The 13,275-nt window shown below is 40.2% G+C and overlaps 1 protein-coding gene across 1 annotated transcript; it reads left to right on the top strand.

Annotated features, from left to right (window-relative positions):
• Positions 1-304: 304 nt before the first annotated feature.
• On the top strand, positions 305-8,003 carry RIDA (reactive intermediate imine deaminase A). Its single transcript, XM_080611138.1, has 6 exons — positions 305-413; positions 4,139-4,244; positions 4,784-4,838; positions 5,644-5,712; positions 6,824-6,879; positions 7,732-8,003. Exons 1-6 carry the CDS (start codon positions 349-351, stop codon positions 7,792-7,794), a joined length of 414 nt encoding a protein of 137 aa, XP_080467264.1. The 5' UTR covers positions 305-348; the 3' UTR covers positions 7,795-8,003.
• The last annotated feature ends 5,272 nt before the right edge of the window (positions 8,004-13,275 follow it).

Raw genomic sequence — 13,275 nt, 5'->3', positions numbered from 1 at the left:
GTCACACCAACACACACCGCAGACGGCCCTGAAGGCGCCCGGCGGAGGCGGAGGAGAGGGGCTGACAGGAGGTCCAGCCGCAAGCGGAATATCCACCGGCACCAACCCGCTACTCACTCACGGCGTAACCTCCGCACGCTGCCTCCGCACGCTGCCGCCACACGCCACCACCACAACCACCGCACCGCGCATGCGCGCAGTGCACACCACCTCTCCAAGGTCTACATTTCCCAGAGGCCCCTGCGGGGCGGCGGTGGAGTCAGGAGGTGGGTGCGGCAGGGTAGGCGGTAGTGGTGGAGTGCTGAGGGGAAGGTGGTAGTAGTAGTAGTAGTGGTGGTAGAGGTAGTTATGGCTTCGATCGTGAAGAAAATAATCAGCACCGCTAAGGCTCCCGCTGCGCTGGGTCCCTACAGGTATGCCTTAGCGAGAGAGAGCTCTTGGTAAAAGCAGGAGTGAGCGGGAGCAGGTTTTGCCGGTGGGTTTCGAGCAGGTCCTTGGAGGGGGCTCTGTCAGGCAGTCCTGGGACTGTGGCGGGGGTGAGCTCTCCCTACAGCAGCCACCGGTCCCCTCCCTGGTAGCCCCCAGGGACACCGGTGGTCCGACGGCACGGGCGGGTCCGCAGTGCTAGCGGCGGGCTGCAGCCTGGCTGGGGCAAGGGGGTCCTGATCGTGTTAGATGAGGCTTTAAAATGTCTCAGAAAGTCAGTTTGGGAAAATAATTCTGAAATTAGTGAAAAGCAGTAACTTAGGAAAAAAGCATCAGAAAGAATGATTTCACTTAATGAAAATTGTTTGCGTAGAAAAAAAAAGGGGCCCCGGGAAGTTATCTGTGAATGCTGATTTAGGAGGTGATGGAAAGCGAAGGCTGAGCCAAATCCAGGATGTGCTTTGCAGTTGGAGATTTCACTGCCTGGGAATTGCAAATCTTTTCTTATTTTGATTATGACTGCTAGCAGGTTATAAATGCTTTTCAGTCTAAAACTAGCTGCAGTAAAAATAGGTAAGATGTTGCTCGATGTTTTCACAAGTAAGTTGTTGCAATGGTTACAAATATAAGAAAAAAAATCCCAGTTTTAATTGGAGAAAGATTTCTCTTTGCTATTTGGATGTGAAAAAATATTCAGCAGCTATAGTAGACTCCTACAGCTTAAAGTATCAAGCAATCTTTGCCAGGGCATTTTCTAAGAATTTTTATTTATGCTTTCAGGCTTTGTTTTCCCAGTACAAATACAGACTCTTTTGGTTTAAACTTTTCCACATGTAACACCTTACTGCCTTTCAGGTGCATTTTCATCCCCATTACTTTGAAACTGAGTTTTCTGAGCTTCGAACTGTGTGTACTCTATAGGAATTATGAATTTAGAGAAACACAAAGTCTAGAAGCAGAGAGGCATGACATGAAGGTTAAATTCTGTTAACAATGAATTGTTCATGGATTGCAGCCAGGGGCCTGGCACCACTCATAGAACCTCTAAGACATGAGAAGGCAACAGTTCTTTGGCTGTACTGGCCTAGCCTTCAACATAGCTCTCCCTTTCTGTGTGGATTAACAGTACTCCAACATTTTGTGCTTATTGGGGGTTCTAGATGAAATACTGCATGTTATGCAGCCTGTCAATTGTATGATGGGTCTAATGTCAATAAGTTTATCACTAACTTAGCTTACCAGTTTTCAGTAAACCTGTCAAAGTCCAGTGAGCAAAAGTTGCACAAGAACTAACTGCTATGTCTCTGCTGTGGAGTCTGAACATGGTAACAAAGGAATGAGGGCTTAATATGGAATGAAGAACTGAGATGTATGAGCGGCATTCCTAGTTCTGCTGCAGCAGATGCTTTTTGGTGACCCGTTTTTACTGTATTTTTGTATTTCCTTTACTGCATCCAATTTCCAGTACCTTGAGATCAATGGGTAGATAGATATATGAAGAGACACATATGTGCATATATGTTTATCATTAATGTTATTAAACTTTTAAAAGACACAACAGAGATACTGTTCTTGTATTAATCAGCAATCATTCTTGTAAAGATCTGATTGACTTTGCAGTCCTTGGCTTTAAAGAGCATGATTCTTAACACCATCTCTCATGGATGATGTTCTAATGTAGTTAATCCAGTTATACACTTAGGCACACCGAAACCTGAAGCACTTTAGGGACACTCTCAGATCTGTGCTGAATTGGAGGTTAATGAGTAGCTACGATTGGCTGTACTTACGGGATACCTCTGCAGTTAAAGTGTGATTGGGATTTGTGTAGATGAAGTTTCTCTGAGCTTTGCTCATGCATTTGACTGCAGTAAATGTATACCCTTTAGTTGATGAATTGTTATTAGTCTTCGTGAATGAAGGATTCCACTGGGAAGTGTACCAAGAGAAGGAAATTGAGGAGCAAAGAAGGGGCCCCAATACAAGTGCTGCAGATGGTGATCTGGCAGTCGTATCAGAAGGCTTCAGCTTTTTTCCCCCCAGTTATTTATGATTCCTTTGTCAGTATTTATTTATTTATTCGAGAGCTCGTACCTTCTTGTTGCATGGTTCTCTGTGCTCCAAACAGAAGTTTGTGGCCCCTGGGCCTGTGCCACAATCAAAGCAGGACATGGTAGGAAAGAAAATAAAGAAGCATGTGTTTGGTTCTTACACACATTTTCTATCAACAAGAATTTCTGTCAGCTAGAAAACGATTTGCTACTTTATCTTCTTTAAATGGTGTAGTTTTGTGATTTACTCCAGTTTTGTTAGTCAGTGATAGAGAAAATATCATGTAAGATATTTACCATATCAGCTAATTTACTGGCTATTTTTTTCCCCTCATGAAATTACAGAAGAATGTAAGACAGGGATAAAAGGAAAGATGTGAGAGATGGCACTGTTTGGATTGCCTAACCACGATCATTTTAGTGAGTCCCAAAATTAGGGTGGTCCCTTGTGAAGTCAAGGGATTAGAACAACCCAGCTGAGTCAACCTCAATTAAGAGGTGTAGTAAAAATGTTCTCTGGAAGAGTCCCCTTTCTTACCCATTGACATTAAAGTGAAGCTAACTTCCTAATTTAGATACTTCAGAGAGGTGCCTAACTCTAGTTTTTTTACCTTTTTTTACCCATTTTTTACCCATTGACATTAAAGTGAAGCTAAGTTCCTAATTTAGATACTTCAGAGAGGTGCGTAACTCTAGTTTGTGTAACTTGAGAGACTCATTAGTGCATTTTCTTGTGGAATAGGAAGTGATAAGAAAAAATGGTGCTGACACACCACAGATGCTTTCAAAAGAATCTTTTTCTAACTTCTTTGTAAAATATTTTTAATTGCCAGCTGAAGAGAAGTAAATTATGTTGTTTGCATAATATTTGCTAGGTAGCTTAAATCTTTGCTTTGATCTTTTAATCTCTTTGTGGTAATTAGAGACATTATTAATTGCCAACTCTACTTCAGCAAAAACACACCTGACATTTATATCTGTATGTTTTGCAAATAGCTTGAATTCTGCATTCTTCTGAATTAACCCAGCCAACAGGTCACTTGGGTTATTTAATGAGAGGGGAGTGACTGTTCCAGGAATGGAATGATAAAGGTGTTGTGCTGCCTGGCCAAATTCATGACTTTGGAGGAATACTGCAGCTCACCTCACAGCTGTAGCTCACTATCATGGTGCCTGTTTGAGAAGAAAAACATTTAATTTTTTAATTGGCCCTCCTTTGCTTTTTCTTTCTTTTTTTCTTTTTTCCATTGCTCTGCAGCTGAGATGTGAATGAAAGGTATTGTTTACTTCTCAAACTAGGATGGAGTATTTAACTAGGAGGTGCAAAACCTGTGTTTATTTACTCTGCCTTCCCTCTGTGCTATCTGCAGTGTGGAAGCTATGTAGCTGAATTTAGTGTTGTGTTGCTGCACTTGTAACTTGTGCTTTTGCAAGAAATGGGGTTTATTTCCTCAAAATCAGAGCTACGCACTTCCATGGATCCCTGCTTTCCCAAAGGCATAAACAGATTGAAAGTATGAATTTGTGTACAGACGTGTGTGCATAACCTCTGTTTTTCTGAGATTATTATGAACTACTGAAGATGATGTGTAATGTCCTTTCAGGTAGTTAAATGTTTTGATGGGGAAACATTAAACCTAAGATGTCACTTGTGTTTTCAGCCAAGCAGTGCTGGTAGACCGCACGATGTACATTGCGGGACAGATAGGTATAGAACCTTCCACTGGGCAGCTTGTCTCTGGAGGGGCAAAGGAAGAAGCTAAGCAGGTAAGATGTCTTCTAGCAAGGAACTTGTAATGGAGTTGACATGTACTTAGTTAAACATGGACTTATGAGAAATTGAAGAGACCTGGAGAGCATATTTCACACACTGCAGGATGAGGGAAAAGCAGGAGGAAGTAATTCCATCCTAACTCTATCATATTCTACCCAAACCACCTGGAGGTCAGGGGATGAATCTATTTCATGTAGGAAAATAGGAAAGAATGATGTTCTTGTTCAGACCTCAATAAAAACCCTGGCTTGAGTCAGGGAAACATCTGTTCCTGCAGCAGCAAAGAGGTGGTGTGAGGTAAAAGGATGAGATGGTTGTAAGCTTATGATGCAGCTCCAATGAATGGATGTTTTAATATTTGTGTATTATTGGAAGCTCGCTTTTATTAATTTCTGATTTTGCTTACCCACTGAGGACTGTTGGTGAACTTATACTATAACATAGATGTAGCCAAATTACAACTCACATTTACATATTTACCTAAATACAACCCAGCTGATAGTTAAAAGATTTTTGTCTTATTTTTCACTAGGCTCTAAAAAACATGGGAGAAATCCTGAAAGCTGCAGGCTGTAACTACAGCAATGGTAAGTGCTGCTGTGATGGTGGCAAACAAGTGGTTTGATCTGGATTAAAAGAAAAAAAATTAAGTGACCTTAAAAAAAAAAAAAAGAAGAAAAAAAAAGAAAAAGGCTGTTTGCTAAACATTCAGTTGTTCTCATGAGTTTGGGTTAAAAAATAAAAGAAATAAATCAACATGAAAGTCTTTGTGATGGGTATCAATGGAAAGCTGCCTTTCACCTAAAGATTTTGCCCATGGTACTAATATTTTAACTCTAACTGGGGAAGCTCAGGTATAGACAGGTGTGCAACTGACTAAAGAATCTATGGTGTTAATATTCTAGGTGCTTTCAGTAATTTTTTGGGGGAGGACACTAATAATGGAGCCAAACCAGGATTAATGGTGGCTTGTAGAGTCATGGATAAAAAAAAAAAATCTATATTTTCAGGCCTTTTATGGACTTCTTTTGGCAACAGATATTATATGATGCAATTTATTGCCAACAGTTGGCTTACAACAGCTTTTTTTAATTGATCTGCTTATCAGTTCTGTGACTCTTAGAAGAAATTTAGACTCTTAGAATGAAATTTAAACCAGATATTTTCAGAGCTGGTCAGGAAGGTCTAGTTCTCTCAAGTTTTGTTGTACACTATGTATTCAGACTTCTTAGGTGGTTCTCTAGATGGTAGCTCTAAAGGTCAATACCTGTTTGCAAAAATATTCGAATTGTTTAGAATATGTGAAAGAAATTTATGAAATAACAGTAAGAGATTTTCAACTTCTGTAGACAAGTCAGAGGAGTAAAATAATTGGAATTATGTAATTTCTAGTTGTGAAGACTACAGTTTTGATGGCAGATATGAAGGACTTCAATGATATTAATGATATTTACAAGCAGTGTAAGTAACTCTTTTGTTTCTTTTCTACCAGTATGGCTTGTGGAACAAATTATACTCACATTAGGCAAAGTATATTAATGACTCACATGATATAGTTCCAGATTCTTTGAGATTCCAGTAGGAATATAACATTAAAAAAAAATAATAATCTGCAAACACCAGATCAAGCACAGCCTCACTTCTTGTGGATTTGTGTCCTACCATCCCACTAACTTGGTGTCATGTGAAGATCAACTCCGGCTATCCCTACAGGTTGATCTTCCATACCTCTTGCCTCTACTTCATTGTCCCCAGTATGGTTAGTATTCAGGGATGCAAGCTTAGGACTGATGCAGCCTGACAAAGAAGAAGCCAGGCAAAAATGCCAGGAGGCCTGTGTGAATGAACAAGGAGCTCCAGGTCAGAATCAAAGACAAAAAGAAAGCCTGCAGAGGGTGGAAGCAAGGACAGGTTGCCTGGGGGAATGCAAAGAAATTGTCCAAGCAGCCAAAGGTAGGGTTAGAAAAACTAAAGCCCTGAGAGAATTAAATTAAACATAGTCAGGGACACCAAGGGCAACCATAAAAAACTTCTATAGGTACCTGGATGGTAAAAGGAAGACCAGGGAAAACGTGGGCCCTCTCTAGAAGGAAAGAGAAGACTTGGTTATGTTCCATGAGTAAGGTTGGCCCCCTGTTGACTTCATGCACATTGGGGATCTTTGCTCATGACTTTTTTGGAAGGGACCTGTTTCTCTTGCTTCTTCTGTGAGAGAGCCCTCACCCACTCCCTAGTATTTGTAATTGGATGATCACATTCTGATTTAATCTTTCTTTTCAGCCAAGTTGGTGTTAAGACCATGCAGCGACAGCAGTGCAGGTTAGCACTGGCCGCTAGATCACAACTGTAGCTGGTTTCTGATGAGTGGTGGTAGCTTGCTGAGATGTTAGAGAAGTCAGTGACCAGAAAAAAATAAAAACCAAGGGGAACCAGTAGCTGCCACAGAAGATTATTTGTCTTGTAGCCTTGAACCTGAAACTGTTCTGATGTCTGCATTTTATACAGATAACTTTGGACTGTGTTTCATCAGGTAAAGTTAAGTGATTGATGGATGTTTCTATTTAAATTACAGTTTTCAAGACAAACTTCCCAGCCAGAGCAGCCTATCAGGTTGCTGCTTTGCCCAAAGTAAGTGCCTTTTCTGCCTACAAAAAAATTGATTTTTCTGAAATGCCTTACATCTGAAACATTCTGACAGTTGTTCTGGAACAGCTTCAATTGTCATTATTTTAATGGAAACTCTTTAAGTCTTTAGTTTTTTTTCTAAGTATACCAGTCTTATTCCTACACATTATATGAGATCTGAATATGAGAGATACATTTCTTTATGAAGATGGCTACAATACTAGAAGTCCAGAGGAGGGCCACGAGGATGATCAGGGGGCTGGAGCACCTCCCCTATGAAGACAGGCTGAGAAAGTTGGGGCTGTTCAGCCTGGAGAAGAGATGTGTGGAGACCTCATAGCAGCCTTCCAGTATCTGAAGGGGGCCTACAAGGATGCTGGGGAGGGATTCTTCCTTAGGGACTGTAGTGACAGGACAAGGGGTAACGGGTTAAAACTTAAACAGGGGAAGTTTAGACTGGATCTAAGGAAGAAATTCTTTACTGAGATGGTGGTGAGGCACTGGAATGGGTTGCCTGGGGAGGTTGTGAATGCTCCATCCTTGGTGGTGTTCAAGGCCAGGTTGGATGAGGCCTTGGGTGACATGGTTTAGTGGGAGGTGTCCCTGCCCATGGCAGGGGTGTTGGAACTAGATGATCTTAAGATCCTTTCCAACCCTATTCTATGATTCTATTATACTTGAGAGTAAAGTGTGTTTTCAAAATTACCTAACATTGCTAAATTAGTAATACCACTGTCAGCAGTATAACCTCCCTTAAATAGCACTCTGTTGGTACAAGGTTGTGTTATACATCCAGTTGCTTCATAAAATAGATATATTAAATTTTTAATATGTTTCTTCATTGTTTTCTCATAGGGTGCCCGAGTTGAGATTGAAGCTGTTGCCATTCAGGGACCTCTCCAAGATGCTTCAGCCTGACTATAATAGAGACTGATTATTCTACAAAGGCAGCATTAGATTTAATACTTTTCCCTTACATCGTATTTTTACAGTTGACTATCAGCGGTTACAAAATTGAAATCAGTAAACTTCATAGAATCACGAAGATTGGAAAAGACCTTTAAGATCATTCAGTCCAAAACATTATCCTAGGACTGCCAAGTTCACTACTAAACCATGTCACTGAAGGCCTCATCTAAGCATTTTTTGAATACTTCCAGCGATGGTGATTCCACCACTGCCCTGGGCAGCCTGTTCCAATGCCCAATCACCCTCTCTGTGAAGAAATTTTTCCTAATATCCAGTCTAAACCTCCCCTGGTGCAGCTTGAGGCTGTTGCCTCTTGTCTTATCGTATCTTACTTGAGGGAAGAGACCAGCCACCTCCTCTCCATCCTCCTTTCAGGTAGTTGTAGAGAGCAATAAGGTCCCCTCTGAGCCTTCCCTTTTCCAGATTAAACAACCCCAGTTCCCTCAGCCTTTCCTTATAAGACTTAGTCTCCAGACCCTTCACCAGCTTCGTTGCCCTTCTCTGGACTTGCTCCAGCATCTAAATGTCTGTCTTCTAGTGAGGGGCCCAGAACTGAACACCGGATTTGAGATGCAGCCTTGCCAGTGCCAAGTACAGGGTGACAATCATTTTCTGGTCCTGCTGGCCACACTATTGCTGATAGAGGCCAGGATGCCTTTGGCCTTGTTGGCTGCCTAGGCACACTGATGGCTCATGTTCAGCAGCCATCAGTCAGCACCCCCCAGGTCCTTTACTGCTGAGTTTTCCAGCCACTCTTCCCCAGGCCTGTAGCGTTGCATGGGCTTGTTGTGGCCCAAGTGCAGGACCCAGCACTTTGCCTTGTTGAAAGTCATACAATAGCCCATTGATGCAGCCTATCCAGAACTTACCAAGGAAAGGTGCTTTCCTCTGGACTGTGGCCTTGGATCCTGTAAAATATGAGCTTACAGTGATTTGTCTGCCAGCAAACCCTGAAACCTCCAGGAGTCCTGCTAAAATGAGCTGAGCTTGATTGCAGGACAGGGCCCTTACTTTATGATGGTCACTGGATATTCAGGTATTAAAATGCACATCTGAGTGAATGTATGACAGTTATAGTATGACTGATCTGAACATGGGAAACTGTAATGATTTGTAATAGTAGGTTTTCAGTAACAATTTTAAATAGGAAAGAAAATTACAGAAATGGGAAAACAACACTTGAATTGCTCAGCGTACATCTTCACTTTTGGGGAATTTTTCTGTATTTGTTTCTCAACTGTCTTCAACTCTTTACAGAATAGATTACTATTGAGACTTTTTCTTCATACGGAAGCAATTGGTTAAATTGGTTAAAGTTAATAACAGCTTCAGAAAAGAAGGCAATTAAGCTTTTCTGAAGTGCTAACTTTATAAATCAGCTGTAATTATCTGCCTGTAACCTTTTTTCATAACAGTTCAACTTCGACCAGCTTTTGATTTAAAACAAAACACTAAAAAAAAAGTTGTTTAATGAGGATAAATTACAATCACATCTCAAAACTGTGCTGGTCTATTCTGGGAACAAACTTTTCCTGATTGCGCTTTGATACGCACTACAAAAAAATCCTTATCTATCTTGCTTATCCAATAAGAAATAATTCATACCAAAAGAATAGGCAATTATCTATCTCCTAATGCCTAAGGATTAAAATAATCCTCCAAGACGGGAAGCTTTCAGCTACCTCGGAAAAACTGGAAGAATCCCAATTATGGTTCCTTACCTTCCTGCTTGTCTGCTATGCTTTCTAGCTCCCTTTACTTCAGTTGCACTATTACAGTAAGTATATTTTGTATTTGTCATGCATTCCTGTTATTGCTTTAGCATACATCAGAAGACCACTTGAAAAGTTGTGAGAAGAAGCAGCCCTATTTACCCCTTATAGATGTGATGTGAGTGACCATTTCTCCTGCTTTTTACTGAGCTTGTAAATTGTATCTATATAAAAGATTAACAATGAAGTTGTCACAGCAAGTATGTACAAATGTATGGATTTTTTTATAGTATTATCTTGCTTTCTCTTGACAAAATGGCAGATACTTTTATTAGAAGCAGAGTAATGCTTTTGGTATTTCAAACAGTGAACTTAAAAGCAACAACCTTTGAAAGGTACCTGACTTTTCTGCATATAAACTTCTTACACGTAAACTTTATCAGCCTTGGCTTCTGCTCTCTTCTCTCTCCTTGGCTATACTATTAATGTTGTTCATGTTCTACAACTCTGACTCAAGGAGTAAGAAAAACCATGATCAGTGCTAACATGGCTATGACTTTCTAGAAAACACAAAGCAAATGTTGCTTCATTTTGTCAGCTAAAAATAATTAGGAATAATGAAATTAAATGGGGTTACATTTAAACAGATTCCTGATTTGTATTTGTGTTTCTCTGTTACAGCTTTGCGCACATACTTTGTGGAATGCATTTCACTTATTATAGCGGATTTAGTTAAAGTTCACCTTAGGCAGATTTCAACAGTGTTGAACACGAGCCAAGTTTGGCCTTGTGTGATCTCTATGGCTATCCCTTCACCCCTCGCATTAGTCTCCACTGCCTTACTTGTGCTGTGGTGCCTCTCTGCCAACCTTGAACCTGACACTAGGTGGCAGTTTTGTATTTTTTATTTTTGTGCTGTCTTGTTCATTTGCTGGTAGAAGTCCTGTCTAGAACTCTCGTGGGTGACTTCACTGGTACAAAGTGATGTAAATACACTATTGCCTTTTACAGTAAGGGACAGTCTGACACTGAAATGTAAGTGAAACACCTGAAAAACATGCATGCTAACAAGATGCAACACATATTTCCATTGAAAATGTTTGTATCAGTAAGTCGATGCCATTCTGCAAAAGGTCAGGAACTAAAATCCACTTTTGGCTCATTGATTTTTTAGCTTTTAGGTGGAGACCAGTTGCACAGTTTCTTGGATGGCTCGGATCTAAATATGTATTCTTCAGTTACAGGAATTCTAGAATAACTGAAATAAACTCTCTTATTTACAGCTATAGCATAGAAGTTCTCAACTAAACCATGAGCCTTCCATAGAGATGTTTAAAACTTTTATTATTTTTTTAGCAGAGTGATATTATTTGATTCTATTCTTTAAAACAACAAGGTTAAGCCCCATCATTCTCCCCTATAAAAAGCAAGGATTGTGGCTATCTCTTAGGTCTTAGTTCACCGAAGTACACAAATGTTTAATAAATGCTGTTTTAACCAGAGCTAAGTTACACTTTGTTCTTTTTGTTTGCTAGACTGAACAGCTAGCATGCAAAATATGAAGTTGTAATTCAGCACGGGGCATCCTAATTTCACCACTTAAAGTTTGTTTCAATCATGTCACTTAAAAAACCCCAACAAAACAAGTCCCCTATTTGTGTGAAAGTAAAGCAATACTTCAGCATGTTCTGCTAGGTTTCTTTTAGTAGTTTTTATTTCTTTAATTTACTGTATTCCCAACAGATTAAACAATGCAAAAATTAATTTCAGTACCTACTTTCCATAAAAGTTTGTTCTCTAAGAAAGCATATAATCAAACTGCCCCAATCTTCTGCTACAAGCACTTTGCTCTTGTCGCAGTTTGTACCTGGAAGCAGTTCCATTGAATGAAAGAGCCAATCGCAGCCAGCCAGATTGCCATGTATCTTCTGGGATCCTGTGAGTGCGTTCCTGCCTACAGCTGACAGCCTGCAAATGTAACCTCTTCTAGGTCTATCTTTATTGTAACTGAAACAAAATTCCTACCAGAACTTTCCTGTTAGCTTGGAAATTAAGTTTGTTCTTTCTAAATGTCTTGCCCAGCGCTCCCTGTGGCATGGAATGATTACTTCTGCCTTGGATGAAGTGAAGGGCTGAAGATTGTCTAGCTTTTGATAAACATTTTTGAAGATTGTTTTGTATTTTGATTACGTTTAAAACCAAACCAACAACTAAGGTATATTGCCATATCTCTGGAGATATATCTTGTAAACACAGACATTGGAGCATATCCTCTTCTCAGCCTTTAATATGAGAAAGCTGTTTGATCCACAGACCAATTTCTGCCCTTGGCAACCTCTCTGATTTCCCAAGTTTGCAGAGGCAGATAACTGCATGTGTTTTTGGCCCTTTATGCCTTTGAGAGCACACAAACCATGATTACTAGACCCAAATATATTTCTCGAGGCAAGGATGTTCAGCATACATCCATCAGCTGCATTTGATCTTGTAGTAATTTAGGGGATTTAACACCTCCCATTCAAGACAGCATCAAACATATTTCATATTTGAGAAAGGAAAAGGAAAAATAGCTTTCATCTGTTGTAATTGTAGAATATGTAAGGACTGAAGATGACCAAGAAGAGATGATACTGTTGAATCATTGAGTGGCTTATATTTCTTCCAGGCTTAATGACCTGAAGAAGCTGGACAGTGAGGTAAGAATGTGTGTTGTCACTTGTCTTCCTTGTAACAACAGTGGTAGAAAGAGTGACTTTGAGGTGAGCAAGTTTTCTTGACTCCCTTGTATATTCATAGTCTATTTCCAAGTGCAGCCTCCTCTGTTGCTATTACTGCTGCTGTTCTCTACCACTGAACTCCTCTTGGTTTCTGCTTTAAAATTGTTCAATATAACTGCTGCAACTCATCATCTAACACACAGGTAGGCAGCATGGCTCCCATGCTGATTTAATCTCCTGTGTTTGGGAGCAGGGCTGTGCTGGCATAGGTGCTGTTGGAATCCCCAGCTTGCAGGAGGAAACCAACCATGAGATGCAGCTGAAGGTGCAAGTTCTTGAGGCGTCCTGGGTTCCTCCACTCCTCAGCTCTTCAAGGTGCATAGTACATCTCTCGTGGCTTTTTGTCATGAGATGATTTGCATATATGGACAAAAAGTCTGACTACCTCTGTCTGAATTTTTAATTCCTGCTGTAATATCAATAGGTTTTACTAGAAGAAGCTGCTCGTTTTAAAGTCTCTATTATAGGAAGCTAATAAAAATAAAAAACCCCACAACATCCACCTAGCAAAAAAAAACCCTAAAAAAATAAAAGTATGTGTTTTGGTCCTAAAATTTATGGTGTTGCCTGTTGTTCACAGCTGACAAGTTCAGAAGGGTGCGGATCAGCACAAAACCTTGGATTTAGTGATAAAGCCAAGAAATATCAGCATACACAAAAGGCTGATAGGCCAAGGATATGAATCCGATTATTTAAAACAACCCTAAGTCAGCTGGAGTCAGATGTGCACAGGCATCACAAAATGTAGGACTTTGAGGGGATTTGTAGAATTTTGTGGGGAGAGTAAAGATTTCTGTGAGGTTCTTTTGTACAGTAAAGCTAATAAAGAGCAACACGTGCTTGCCCTTGTTAGCTAACTGACCTTTTCTCCATGTTCTACTTTCTTATGCCAGTGAATCCTGTAAACAGTCCCCAATAACATATAACAGATAGTCCCTTTG

This window comes from Psittacula echo, assembly GCF_963264785.1.
Source record: "Psittacula echo genome assembly, chromosome: 2".
In the NCBI taxonomy this organism is placed as follows: domain Eukaryota; kingdom Metazoa; phylum Chordata; class Aves; order Psittaciformes; family Psittacidae; genus Psittacula; species Psittacula echo.
This window is presented reverse-complemented; position numbering and strand designations above follow the sequence as displayed.